The 13,732-nt window shown below is 36.8% G+C and overlaps 2 protein-coding genes across 50 annotated transcripts; one reads left to right on the forward strand and one right to left on the reverse strand.

The window, feature by feature from the left end:
* Window positions 1–2,665: 2,665 nt before the first annotated feature.
* LOC112703810 (putative cyclic nucleotide-gated ion channel 8) lies at window positions 2,666–5,682 on the reverse strand. Its single transcript, XM_025755416.3, has 6 exons — window positions 5,001–5,682; window positions 4,705–4,917; window positions 4,274–4,584; window positions 4,033–4,144; window positions 3,726–3,962; window positions 2,666–3,624 (listed from the first exon to the last, which is right to left on the reverse strand). Exons 1-6 carry the CDS (start codon window positions 5,562–5,564, stop codon window positions 2,824–2,826), a joined length of 2,238 nt encoding a protein of 745 aa, XP_025611201.1. The 5' UTR covers window positions 5,565–5,682; the 3' UTR covers window positions 2,666–2,823.
* Window positions 5,683–6,317: 635 nt separating this feature from the next.
* LOC112703811 (galactoside 2-alpha-L-fucosyltransferase) lies at window positions 6,318–11,246 on the forward strand. 49 transcript variants are annotated; one of them, XM_072200043.1, is made up of 7 exons: window positions 6,421–6,584; window positions 7,485–7,665; window positions 7,782–7,872; window positions 8,088–8,370; window positions 8,471–8,773; window positions 8,906–8,977; window positions 9,432–11,246. In XM_072200043.1, the coding sequence occupies exons 5-7, from the start codon at window positions 8,530–8,532 to the stop codon at window positions 10,904–10,906; spliced, it is 1,791 nt and encodes a 596-aa protein (XP_072056144.1). In that variant the 5' UTR covers window positions 6,421–6,584; window positions 7,485–7,665; window positions 7,782–7,872; window positions 8,088–8,370; window positions 8,471–8,529; the 3' UTR covers window positions 10,907–11,246. The 49 variants fall into 49 exon arrangements, with proteins under 49 accessions (XP_072056170.1, XP_025611208.1, XP_072056144.1 ...); XM_072200032.1 differs by having other exon boundaries at window positions 7,509–7,665; window positions 8,906–8,986; XM_072200058.1 differs by having other exon boundaries at window positions 7,509–7,665; window positions 8,471–8,769; window positions 8,906–8,986.
* The last annotated feature ends 2,486 nt before the right edge of the window (window positions 11,247–13,732 follow it).

Here is a 13,732-nt window from a genome sequence, read left to right on the forward strand (position 1 = left end):
TAGATAGGAACCCATATGTGACGGTCTTCGTACAGATCTGCATAATACACCCAAACACAAACAGTAAAATACACCCGAGAGACAGTACAATTTACACCTCTGCTGCAGAGTTTAAAAACACATTACCTGAGAGCCACTTGTTGTCCGCAAGACCAAAATTCACCAGAAAATCGTTCCAATTCCTATCGAATGAGTCTTTGCTGTGAGAGTTCCAAACAACATGACTCATTTGTTGTTCGATGTCGGCGTGTGCCTTGTACCCGTTTAATTTGCTTGGAATCTTCTTCATGATGTGCCAAATACACCAACGGTGAACTGTTGTTGGCATACAGGCCTCTAAAGCCCTTTTCATTGATGCGCACTGATCGGTGAGAAACCCTTTCGGAGCGTTTCCTCCCATGCAACGAAGCCAGCATTGAAATAACCATTTGAATGATTCAATTTCTTCGTTCTTCATCAAAGAGCATCCGAGAAGTGTTGACTGGCCGTGGTGATTCACCCCGACAAAAGAACCACAGACCAAATTATACCTGAAACGAATTGCCATGGTCCAGAATGCAAAATCATTAGGTACACCCCAACAAATGCTTAGAATACACCCAATGACACATTCAATATACACCTCTGATGCGGATTAGTAAAAATAAATTAATTTAGCATCATAAAAACGGACAGTCTGTTACCTGTTTGTATTGTAGGTGGTGTCGAATGAAATGACGTCTCCGAAATACTCAAAGGCCGCTCTGCTTCTTGCGTCGGCCCAAAAGGCCAGCTTAATCGATTGATCCTCCTCGAGTTGGAGCTCGAAAAAGAAATTCGGATTCTTCTCTTTCATCCTTAACAAATATTTCCCGAATTCCTTTGCATCTTCTTGTTCGGAAACATTCCGCACTTCCCTGGTAATATAATTCCTCACGTCCTTTTCGATGAAATTTAACTCGCGGTGACCCCCGGCAGCCGCAACAAATGATTGGTAGGTTTTGCTTGGTCTGATACCGGCCTCGTCGTTATTCTCTATCGTACGACGAATGGACATGCTTAGTTCCCTGTGCTGTTTGAGCATCTCTGCTTTGCTTGGACAGCAGGGGTGTGAATGATCCAGCACAACCTTTGAAATGATCCAAGCACCGACATCCTTCAATGTGTGTATATAAATTCTTGCAGGACAGTTTAAACCGGCTGTCGGATTGGTCTTCTCGGTTGGAGATATTTTAGATTTCCATTTTCCCTCTCTGCTACATGTAATCAGTTGATTCTTAATCTCGTTTCCCTTCCTATTTGTGCACCGAACTCTTGTAGAGAAACCTGAAGCCTTGGCGTAGTTCCTGTAAAATTTTCCGGCATCTTCAAGGGTCCTAAAGGTCATTCCGACCTTCGGAACAAGCTCGTCATCAACAACAGAGAGAGGCTGCACAATAAACCGTGTCAGAACTGTGAATACACCCACAGATATGATACAAAATACACCCAATCATGTCTTATATGATACACCCGAACCGAAACAACTCAACTACAGAATGACCTTTAAAGCCATAAACTGTGAATACACAGACTGCAGAATACACCATCTCAAAAACTAAAAACACACACAATCATGTCTAATATAATACATATAATACAACTGAACAACAACAACTCAATTAAAAATAACAAAAAACCAGTAAAGTGTATATACACCCACACTAATAGCTAAAATACACCCAAAGAACAGATTGATCTACACCCGAGCGTCTGCTATAAATTTCAGATAATTAAACAATGTTCAGCAATTTTTAAACTACACAATGCTATACAAATTACTGTAAATCAAACCTCAGGAACTTCGTTAGATTCAAATTCATAATCCACATCGCCTGGATTCAGCGCAGAATCTGAGCTTGAAGGATCCATTATCTTCAAAACGAGTTCGAACTTTGATTTCAGAAAACAACAAATCAACAGAGAAAACGAAGCTCGAGTTGCAGAGAGAGAAAAAGAGAACGTAAACGAAGAACATACCAGTGAGAAAAGAAGAGGAAAAGATCGATGGAGAAGAATGAGCAAAAACGCGCGAGAAGAAGAACAACCAAATCTCAAAATAACGAAAACGAAGAAGGAAACAAATATTTTAAATTTGGAAGTTAGATATACGCGGCATATTATATAGCGCGTGTAATCAACGTAGCTGGAGGAGCGAGTATCTTAAGTTTATTATTTAATAAACTTGTAAAGCATACAAGCCCTAATGGCTTGTATGCAGAGCTTTTCCGTTTATTTAAATAAAGATGCTAAAAATATTTTTTTTAATGAAAAATTTTTATTTAAAAGTGTAATTTATTTATCATAATACTAAAAGGACAAAAAAACAGTCAAAATTTATCGTATTTAACATTTATTAATCACGGTAACAATTAACAAATGCTAAATAAAATACATTGTGACTGATTTTAGCTAATTTTTTTTGTTATTAAATATTTTCGTTTTATTTATTTAGTCATCCTTTAAATAAAAATAACACTTTTATAACATATCAAAATCTAATCCTATTATTCAAAAATTTAAAAAAATATTTTCACATAAACATAATAATTATAAAGTTGGTTAGAGTATCTATCTTGTTTAAATATTTTTGTCCCAGAGATGGAAATTATTATCCATATTGTGAATGCAATATCAAGGTTGAACCGAATGAAAATCCTAGAGAAGTAACTAATTTGATTTATTAATATACATAGGTGGGGTTCGGTGTACGATATTTTGTATTAATGAAAAAAATAAATACAAAAATAAATGTAATATTGTTGTTGGGGAAGCAGCTGAAGAAGTGATTGATGGGAGTGATTATTAGCGTGGGTCATCATCATCAAGATGGCTGAAGTCGGGTTCTCGAGGCTTTTGGAGGGGAAGGCTGATGCCCTCCGAACTGGAAGAACGGGGCCTCTGCCCACGCAGATTAGTTGCAAACCGGGAAGCATACATAGCCGAATCTAACCCAATAAGCATAGTAGAAGTAGCAGCAGCAGCAGTAGTAGTAGTATTAGCAGTAGAAGATGAAGACGAAGAAGATGGAATCAAGGCCTTTGTATCATCATCGTCGTCGTTGTCATCATCATGATGGGATTGATCATCATCGTCGTCATCATCAGGCTTGTTGATGTGGTGCAGGGATGCAATTTTCCTCCTCTGGTGGCGCCTCCAGGCAGCCTGGATAAAGATGGCAGCCCAAGTCCGCCACTGTTGGGAGTAGAAACGGAATGTGTGCTGAACCTGCCTGCTGTGAAGGCGCCTGAACTGGGAAGCAACAAACTTGAGCTCCTCTGCCTCCAAAGCGAATGCTTCCATTTCATCCATGGCCTTCACAGTCCTTGTAGATGACGGTAAATTCGACGATGATTTTGGGTCCAGTGCCCATGTTAACAGCTCTTCTCCACAGAAGTCACCTTCTTTCAGAAAACCTCTGTTGAAGAATCCACTTCTTCCGCCGTCCGTCGTCACACTCTCAAGTTGCCCACGTACGATGAACAGCATCTCATTCACCGGATCCCCTTCCCTTATTATGCACGTCCCCTTTGTATGCAAACACGGCTTCAGCCGCTCGCATATCGCATCCAGCAACCGCTCATCCATGTTGGCAAACAGAGGAACCTGATCATCCATCCATCCATGCATCATCATCTATCAATGTATAATACATTCATACACATGCTTTGCTTATATATATATATATATATAGCTACTTAGCTTACCCTTCTGACCAAATTCAAACAAAGGTATCTTTTGATGTCTCTCCTCAGATCTTTGGGAAGTTTCTGAACCAAACTCTCTTCATCTACTCCACGTGTGTTAAACCATTTACATTTATCATAGCGTCTAACTTTTTCCCTTAGCTCTGGTGGAAGCAAGCGGTGGTGCATCCATTGCTCTGAGTCACGTCTTCTGATCCTCATTTCCTCTAGACGGACAGACATCGATTGAAGAAAGTTCTGGATACAAGACCAAAATAAATTATTATTATAGAAACCTTTTCATCCACACTTATTGGCATGCATTTACCTGCATCTTTCCAATCAAAACAGCAAAAAGGACAAGCCCCAAAACAGCTAATATAATACAAAACAGAATTTCTCCAACGTAGGTGCTAGCTTGAAGCCCTTGACCAAGTGTGCTGCGTAAAGCAAAATAGAATGAATCTTCTTAGCTTAGTAAAACCTGTTAACAGATAGACACCTTCAAACACACTACTTAACAAGTCTCAATCATCAATACATTAACGCTAGCTTGATTAGGAAAATACCTTATGTTTTGGACACCCCACCATAAACAATAACATAGTTTAGGAAAGAAATTGATTGATGCAACAATATTAGATGTTATTGCTTGATTGAAAATTCCATAGTCAAATGGGGCGTCGTCATCATCAGCGGAACACTTATTCCTAAGAATCGTTGGGCTAATCTTTCTCCATTCTTCATAGCCAGTAGCACGCTTATTTGAACCCCCACAGTACAAGAAATGCGTGAAACATCGCTCTTCCTCCATGCAAGCATTCCTCCAGCACGTGTCATTACGTTCTACAGCTAATAAGTACCATACAGACCCAGTTATCTGTGACATGAGCATTGCACATTAGAATCACAAGAAGGTTGATGATGTATAGTAATAATAGGCATAGTAGCTAGTAAAGTTTGCATGAACTTTGGTTGCAATTAATTAAGATGCACTTACGTGGCTGCCAAGCATGTACCAGGTCAAGTAATATGCGGCGCCGACCAAAGCATTCTCCGAAAAAACACCTGCTGTCTTGCTAATCTCTGAGGCCAAAGGTAGAAAGCGTAGAAATCTTGGAAAATATTGGAGGATGACAATGTTCAACAGTTGCGTTTTTGTAGCTAATACCTTTGTGCGCGCTGGATCATGAAGGTATCTCCACACGACAATCTACATGCATGACAAAAAATGATTGACTCAATAATATTTAATTAATTTCCGAATTGAAAGGAAACAAAACAAAAACTAATAACCTGTGGCAAAGGCAACACAGAGAGGAAGTCAACAATGAAGTAACGTTGCAAATATCTCTTAGCAATCTCTGCAGGATCTATGACGAGTTCACCTCGTCCAAAGACACGAGAAGAAGGCGCAATGAAAGCAGTGCGAAACTGGAAACTTATGCGAAGGATGTAGATAGCATCGAAGATTGTTCTGAGTGTAACTGCATAGCTTGCCAGGCTGCTGTCTATGGCGAGACAGAATGATTTGTGATTGAAATATGGGAGATAAAAGAAAAGGGGATCAAAAGATACAGATATGATACACAAAACTTGAAAGAATTTATTCCACTGCAGAAGAGTCTTGTCTTGAGGGTCAAATATTTTTCTCTCAGACACTTTAAGATCTTCCGGAAACACTGATGCCCACGTCACTCCACTTTTCAGGGATCTCCCAAGTACTCTTAGCCCATTCGATCCCCTTCTCATTCCTACCCCAAAAGATTTTGATGCATTGTCGTTTCTCCTTATTCCGCCACTCCCACCAGTCGGAGGAAGCGGCCCTAGTCCCTTTAGATTAAATCTTAGTTTCCTCATCTATTTCTATATATGCTGTATCAAGCGCATACGCCAAATCAAATAAGAATTATTAATGCACATAGATGACATTGCATTATTAATTATTGGATAATTGCTAGTAAAGCTCTCCTATTACTATGTGACATGCAATCAATCAAACATTTTGAAGATTACAAGCAGTTTAACGCTCCTACGTACAATTGCAAAGCAGACAGATAGATATTGCCGTGAAAAAAATAACGATTGCATATGCATGTGTCTCTGATATTCTTAATACCAAATGCCCAAAGATAAAAGACGGGATCAACAACTAAATTATATTAATTATTGAACATATCTATGATTTGAAGATGAACTTAATACATATAATTAATACCGATGTTCGAACAAGCAGATGAGTCTGCGTGCATGGGAATGACAATCATAAGAATACAAAACCAAAAAGAGATCCACAAGTAGAGAAAGAGAAGAAAAACATGCATCAAGATTCATCTCTCTACCTCATTTGATTATTTAAGACACTTATGATGGCTGTATGTTTTCTCCGACATTATAGTTACACTTGCTTTTATTTATTTATTTATTTTTTGCAAGCCTCATTTAACTTATTTTTAATAACTTATTTTATTTTCATCCCTTAATTCTAGTTTGGTTATTGTTAAGGTTCAACAAGTATTTTTCTTAATTCATTTATCACTTCTCTTTTTTTTTTTGTTGGTCATAGTTTGAAATTAGGAATTTTTTATATTCGTGTTGTCTCTTTCTGTTTTTGGACAGAACCCGGGCCAACAAACCGGCCCAGATCCCAAGGAAACGAACTTCCATTCCCAAACCCGACCCGGATTATAACTGCCACTTCCCTCGACGTTTAGTTATGCGACCTCCATTGCAGACCTTCAAGTTCCAGGTTGTCACTGCCGTCGCCCGATTCCAGCCGGAAGTGCCGTTAACTGCAGAACCTCCTATGTTGGTGGACAGCCACGCCAAGATCAGCTCTGTTATATAATACTTACTTCCATCCACCATTGTTTGCTTTTCGTGAGTATTTCCAACTTAATCAGTTGATTTGCCTTAGTGTCTGCGTGTGATCCATTAAGGAGCTTGTTAACTTTGAACATGAATTTTGTTGATGAATCGTAACTCCAAATCTACTTCAATGCTAGTGACTTCATTTCATATGATTTTGTGGAATACCGATTATTGAATCAACGAATATTTCTCAGAATCTTTGCTGGTTCTGTTAAACCCTTTGGAAACATTCAGTTTAGTCAACTTCAAACTGAACCACAACAAACAATAGTATTTAGATCAGATTACATTTCAGCTCCAAACCAATTCAAATTGAAACCAGGGACACCCCTTACCTGTCGTAAGTACTTACTGATGAAGGAATCAGAGGTCAAATTCCTGTTTTTCTTAACTCACCAAATTATGCCAAAAAGAAATTAAAACCACGTCTTATTCTTAAGTTGATTTTTAACTTCCTAATTGTTTTTCCCTCATATTTAAACCCCAATCAGTAAATTGGGGTGATATTTATATGATAAGGTAAAATATGCCCAAAAAAGGAGGGAAAATTGAGTATGGAAAGGGAAGCAAGGAAGAAGGTGGATTGCAATTTGATAGGGCTTGCAATCCATAAGTAGAGCAGGTTCTTCAGTCCCTGCGTTGCAGCGGATTTGACAGTGGGATTAGGTGGTAGTGAATTAGTGATGCGGTAATGTAACCTGAATGTTCACTCCAGTTCGAGCAATAGTTTTACTTAGCTGATTCTCTTTTATTTTCATTTATATAAATTCTCTGTGATTTACTTGTGGAAGATTGATCTCAGAATATACATTCATTTTTGTTTCTTTCTGTTCATTTTTATTTTATGATCGTCCACCACACAAAATCTCTAAGAACACTTTTCATTTGATCTTAAACAAATGCTGACAGCCTTTGGGGGTTTATGTGGCCCAGAATTATCAAGTTCCTAACATCAAGAAGCTAGTTGACACTGCCTTAATTATGGCAAATATAATAGAGGAAAAATACCAGAACCCAAAGAGGAGGAGTGATGAAGACGATTGATGCCTATAAAGCTTCTGAAAAAGCACAATTTGGTAGAAGAGATTTTGTAAGGATTTAAGTTTATTAATTTGCCCTTTGAAGGCAAACATTCTCATTCTTGTCTTTTATTGCACTCAAATTTTCTTCAAGACACAATTTAAAGAATATACTCTGGTTTTTCAGATCTTGGATAATAGCTTCATGCCAAAACCGTTTTGTGGTCGCTAGAGTTGTATTCAGTATTCATTTGAATCATGTCTCTATAATATTTTTGGTAATATCGCCCACATCCTGCCTTTGAGTATTGGTTTTTGACTCTTGAAGTATTATATTTTATGTTTGACCATATGCATGTTTACCTGTTAAATTGTTTTCTCCTTTGGTGGATATAATTGTTAAATTTAAATCTGCATCAGTTGCCTAATCAGTAAGCATAACACTTTCTCTTTCTGTCCAATTTTCATCCTTCCGTTTTTTACACACATACAGACGAGCAAAGTTGAGGAACCTCACTTCGAGTTGGAGGTCCTGCATCTGATCTCCATAACATTTCGTCCACAACATCATTCAAACTCTCTATCCTCCAAAGTCTTCCTCCCCTTTGCTTCCTTTTAAATTTTAATTGCATTCTCTGTGTTACCTCCCTTTTTGTTCGCTTGTAAACAAAGGAGATTTATCTTCTTTATGCCTTTGCTGTTTGTTTTGGTATCTTCCTCAATTCAGCTATTTTTGGGTGCATTATTCAACTAACACAGTCAGCTTACTTCTTTTGGTATTCTTCTCCTGCTACCTTGATGTATACATGTTCTAGTCTAGGCAGAAGCATTTAAATCCATTGATACCTGAAGTTTTGTGTCTCCTCTATTCCGAAGGGGTTGAATTCTGCCATCAACGCTCTGCCATGTAGAACTTGTGGGGGTAACTTAAAAAAATGACAATGGATAGATTGAGTTTCAAGAGATTTAGAACATTATTGGTTGTGGGTTCCATAACCTTCCCTATTTTATTCACACTTACTCTGATGCACCAACACTCTATCTATGATCTTGTTGAGGGAGTTTCCAATATTAACATATTGGCTGCAAGGGCCCAAAATGCTACTACGAATGTCTTAAAAGAAGGGCGTCGCAATGCTACAGTTCAAGTTGAGGAAGGAAAAGATCAGAATGTGGTAGGTAAGGCAATTGTTTGCAACATTTTCTGCCAGCATTTCTTCATCTTTTGCTTCCACTGTCAGATGTCTTAAATACTACACCCGTTACTGCATCTGTTGTCCTCAACTTCTGATTCTCAAACTTGTATGTTAGATAAGATGTTGGGAGGCAAACAACAAATCAGCTCAGAAGAACAAGCTCAGACTCCAACAAACGCAGATATTGGTAAAGCTGGTATTTGCAGCTTAATCTCAGCCTATTTTTATTTTCTGATATACTTACTTGAAATTCATTTTATTATTTTCATCGTACAGTGCTTGTTCTAGACAAGGCAGGATTAGTTTCAATTATTAAGGGTGTATCTGGTTGTACTTTATAGGAAACATACTTATGACTTCTTGAACTTAAATCCACATCTGGATTATTATTATGGACTTGAGAAAATTTCCATTTATTAACAACATTAGTAGGTTACCATTGGTTAAGGTAATCTGATCTTCATTTCTAGCTGAATCTTGTGTCAAAATGAATACTAACATGGTTTCATCTTATTCATTCCCATCCATGGAGTCAAAGCTATCATAACTTCTGTAAACTATCAACACATTATAATCTAGATTTAAATATTATTTAGAATCCAGGTATCAATATTTAAGAAATCTTTATTTCCACACTACAGGTTCAAAGAATCATTCATTTGAAGATGAGAAGAATGATTCAACCCTATCTACAGTTGGCTTTGCTAGTGTCAGACTCCTTGATGGACTTCTAGTTTCCACATTTGATGAAGGATCATGCATTAGTAGGTATCAATCTTACTTGTTTCGCAAACGTTCCCCTCACAAACCTTCTGTATATCTGATATCCAAGCTACGAAAGTATGAACATCTTCATAGAAGTTGTGGACCACATACCAAATCCTATGACAAAATTATGGGAAAGAGCACAAAATCTAGCAAAAGCGGTGCAGGTGAGAAGTGCAAATACCTTGTCTGGACAGCTTCCAATGGCCTAGGGAACAGGATGCTAACCCTGGTTGCAGCATTTCTTTATGCTATCCTCACAGACCGTGTTCTACTAGTCAAATTTGGGGATGATATGTCTGATCTCTTTTGTGAGCCATTTGCTGATTCCTCATGGTTATTGCCCAGGAATTTTCGATATTGGAAGGATCAGAAACATATCAAAACGCATGAAAGCATGCTAATCAATAAGGGATACAATGCAAAGGAGATTTTTCCATCATTTCTTATTCTTAATCTACAACATACCCATGACGGTCATAATAACTTTTTCCATTGTGATCATTGTCAAAATGTTCTTCAGAGAGTTCCCGTGATGATTTTATGGTCAGATCAATATTTTGTCCCTTCTCTTTTTCTGATTCCATCCTTTAGAAAAGACTTGAGCAAAATGTTCCCCCAGAAAGACACAATTTTTCACCATCTAGGACGTTACCTTTTCCACCCATCAAACAAGGCATGGGAATTAATCAGCAAGTTCTATCAGGCGCACTTAGCCAAGGCAAATGAGAAGATTGGCCTGCAGATTAGGGTATTCAATACTCATAGAGCATCACATCAAACTATTATCAATGAAATCATAGCCTGCACCCTCAGGCACAAGCTTCTTCCTGAAATAGACATGGGAAAGTCGAAAACTTCTTTGAAGAACCATGCCACAATCTCAAAAGCTGTTCTAGTAGCATCATTATACTCTGAATATGGGGAGAGGCTGAGAAATATGTATATGATGAACACAACAGTGACTGGAGAAGTGATAAGAGTTTCTCAGCCAAGTCATGAAGAGCGTCAAAAGTCCAATGATGGGATGCACAACATTAAGGCATGGAGTGAAATATATTTGTTGAGTTTGTGTGATGCATTGGTTACTAGTCCCAAGTCCACTTTTGGGTATGTTGCTCATGGTCTTGGAGGTTTGAAGCCGTGGATTCTGAAGAGGCCATATGGGGAAACAGTCCCAGAGCCTCCTTGTCAACGAGCCATGTCCATGGAGCCTTGTTTCCATTATCCTCCCAAGTATGAATGTAGTGCCAATAGAACTATTGACTTCACTTCCCTCGTTCATCACATGGAGCATTGTGAAGATGTACCTAACGGATTAAGGCTGATCAATGATAATCGCAAAGGTTAGTCACTTAGTTGCTAATATCTTTACCTTGTGCTTGATTAGCTCACCGATTATCACAGTGATATGATATGAGGATGTGGTTCCCTGCCATCCGTGCAGTTAATAGCCTAGTAGCCTTGCCTATCTTATCATGGAGTCACGGACTAAGAGAAATATGTAATTTAACTTCAAATTAATTCTTACTTATTGCATAAATGACTTTTGTACTACTATCTTTAAATTACATGCTCTTATTCATCAGACTTTTAAAATAGTAGGTAATTGACTTGGTCGAATGTTTGTATATATATTTTAGTTTTGTATTAAAAAATCAATTAAAATGTAATTCATTCATTAAACAAAATCTGCTCAGCTTATATTAATCAATATTGCGTGTGGTTCTACATGACATTTAATTGACCAAAATTGCGTAGGCAAAGCATTGTAATTGAAAAACAATACGTGACCAAAATTTAAGTGTAAACACGTGGAAAACGTAAATAACTTGCTGGTACTTGGTCATTTTCGTAAAGTGGATAAAATAATTCCAGTATATCCAAAATTTAAACTAAAGAATATATTATGTTTTCTGGTTGCGGAGAGGAAGAGAGGGGGGAGCGGGGATGGGGGGGCACTAACTACCAACGAAAGCAACGGTTAAAGCATCAGTCAGCAAATTAAATGAACAAGGTAGGTCAAGGTTGAACTAAAATACACATCATGCATATATGAACAACGTTAATAACTAATTAATTTTATTATTGTTCTTGTTGGGTAACTAAAATACATGTCTATTAGTTGATGATTCTTTACCCAAGTTCAAAACTGTATGTCTTTTTTCATCTTTCTCAAGTTCTTTTATAATTGAACGAATCATAATTATATATATATAAAAGCTATTAAGGTTTAAAGCGACCTTAACGTTACCAATTTGACTTTATATCTAATTGTATTCAAGTTATATCCTATAAATCTGCTAATTATATCCAACTTATAACATACAGATTAATTTTTTTTCGATATTTGGCCAAAAAAATATTTTTATATTAAATTATAAACATTATACCATAAATCCTAAATCATAATAGAAATAAATTGCATAAATAAATAAATAATAAACAAATTTCACCCGATTACGAATTTTTTAAAATAGTTATATTTGTATTTATTCTATATAAATCATTACAGAATATAAAAATTTTAAAATTTATACATAAACCACTATAAAGATAAAAGTTTATGTTGAGTTAAGAAATTAACTAAATTAATTTGATTATGATAAATATTATTTTATTGGGTTAGTTAACTAATTAGTTTTTAATTGAATTTGATTAAGTGTTGCAAGCCAAAGAAAAACAAAGCAGCAACTCAATAGGATGGAAAATAAAACTAAAGTCGGTGGGCTATAAAACAATAAAAGCCCAAAGGTGTTGAATAGAAAGCAAACGGGCTGAACTTGAAAAGAACCAATCCAAACCCGATTTCATCTCTCAAGCAAATCTTTTCAAATTGCTTTCACCAAAAGCAACGTTCACCTTTTGTCACTTCAAACAGAACACAGAGAAGAGAGAGAAAGCTTAATTTCTAAGCTATTCATCAAAGAAGAAAAGAAAGAGAAAGGTTAAGCAAAAGATTAAGGTCTAATCACCAAAATCAACCCATCTTAGGCTAAGGCAAAGGTCAAAAGTAACTTATTTCCTCTTGCATGCATCGTGCTTTCTTCTCCTTTTTTCCAACTCTATGCCACTCCAAATTGGGATATATGAGAAAGATGATCTCTGATAAACATTGCTATGACCAAGATTGTTTTTTGGAGACCAAGTAGTACTTCAATGGCTCAGATCTGGTTTACCATTGAAAGACTGTTTCTCTTTACTTCCTTGAGGCTTTCGGTCAAGCAAGAGAAAGTCAAACTCAAACTTCTAATTTGGGGATTAACTGGAAAAAGTGATATGGTAATTTGGTAGCACACAACTCAAGGAGTTGACATAGGAGAGAGCGACTCAACAACATGCAATGAGATACAAAAGAAGATATTTCATGATTCTGAAGTCAAGGAGAGATAACAAGTGTTTTGAGGTTCATGTTCTGAGAAGAGTTCTCTGAAGAAGTTCATCAACTTGGACAGTGCTTCCTAGTCAAAGGAGCATTCCGCCAAAATGAGGAACTAAATCAGAGGCAAGCAAATCTAGTTTATCACATAGCAAAGAGGCTGTTGAAGCATCAATCTCCTTCATGTTTTACAGATTGTAATTTTCTTTTTAATGTTTATCTTTCTGTAATTTCTTGAGGTAAAAGGCTGAATGAGAGAGTCATTGACAAAGCCTAAGAGTGGAAAGAGGCAGAGTGATACACTTGAGTGAAAATTCTAGAGTGATTTCGAATTTCTTTAAGTTGATTATGTGTCTTGTATCTTGTACCAGTGAGGTACCCCTTTCTTAGTTGGGTGAGTACTAAGAGTGAAGAATTAGGTATTAGCATAACCAAGTCAAGTTAGGTTAGAACTTGAGTGTGAAAGAATTGTGTCAATCCTATAGAATTAGTGTATGTAATACTTTAACTATAGTGGAAATTCCACCACTATTGTGGTGGAAATTAGATGTAGGTTGCATTACATAAGGCAACTGAACCAGGATACATGATGGTGTCAGCTTCTCTCTTCCCTCCTCTATTCTGTTTTCTGATATTCACTAGACAAAAACAAATTGTTTCATAAATTTTTTGCTGCTGAGTTCAAATAGATTCAGATTGAAAATTTATTTTAAAAGAATTATTTTATTAAAATAAAAGAAGATCATAGATTCAACTCCCCTTTTTATAAGCCTTCTATAACATTCAATTTATGTGAAA

Source organism: Arachis hypogaea, chromosome 7 (genome assembly GCF_003086295.3).
Source record: "Arachis hypogaea cultivar Tifrunner chromosome 7, arahy.Tifrunner.gnm2.J5K5, whole genome shotgun sequence".
Taxonomy (NCBI): Eukaryota; Viridiplantae; Streptophyta; class Magnoliopsida; order Fabales; family Fabaceae; genus Arachis; species Arachis hypogaea.

Coding starts and splice junctions, on each gene's coding strand:
- LOC112703810 (XM_025755416.3), bottom strand. CDS start 5,564: ATGAGGAAACTAAGATTTAATCTAAAGGGACTAGGGCCGCTTCCTCCG. Junction 4,585..4,704: donor GGTACATGCTTGGCAGCCAC/GTAAGTGCATCT, acceptor CTCATGTCACAG/ATAACTGGGTCTGTATGGTA. Junction 3,625..3,725: donor GTTTGAATTTGGTCAGAAGG/GTAAGCTAAGTA, acceptor ATGGATGATCAG/GTTCCTCTGTTTGCCAACAT.
- LOC112703811 (XM_025755423.3), top strand. CDS start 8,530: ATGACAATGGATAGATTGAGTTTCAAGAGATTTAGAACATTATTGGTT. Junction 8,774..8,905: donor AAAAGATCAGAATGTGGTAG/GTAAGGCAATTG, acceptor CTTGTATGTTAG/ATAAGATGTTGGGAGGCAAA. Junction 8,987..9,431: donor CGCAGATATTGGTAAAGCTG/GTATTTGCAGCT, acceptor TCCACACTACAG/GTTCAAAGAATCATTCATTT.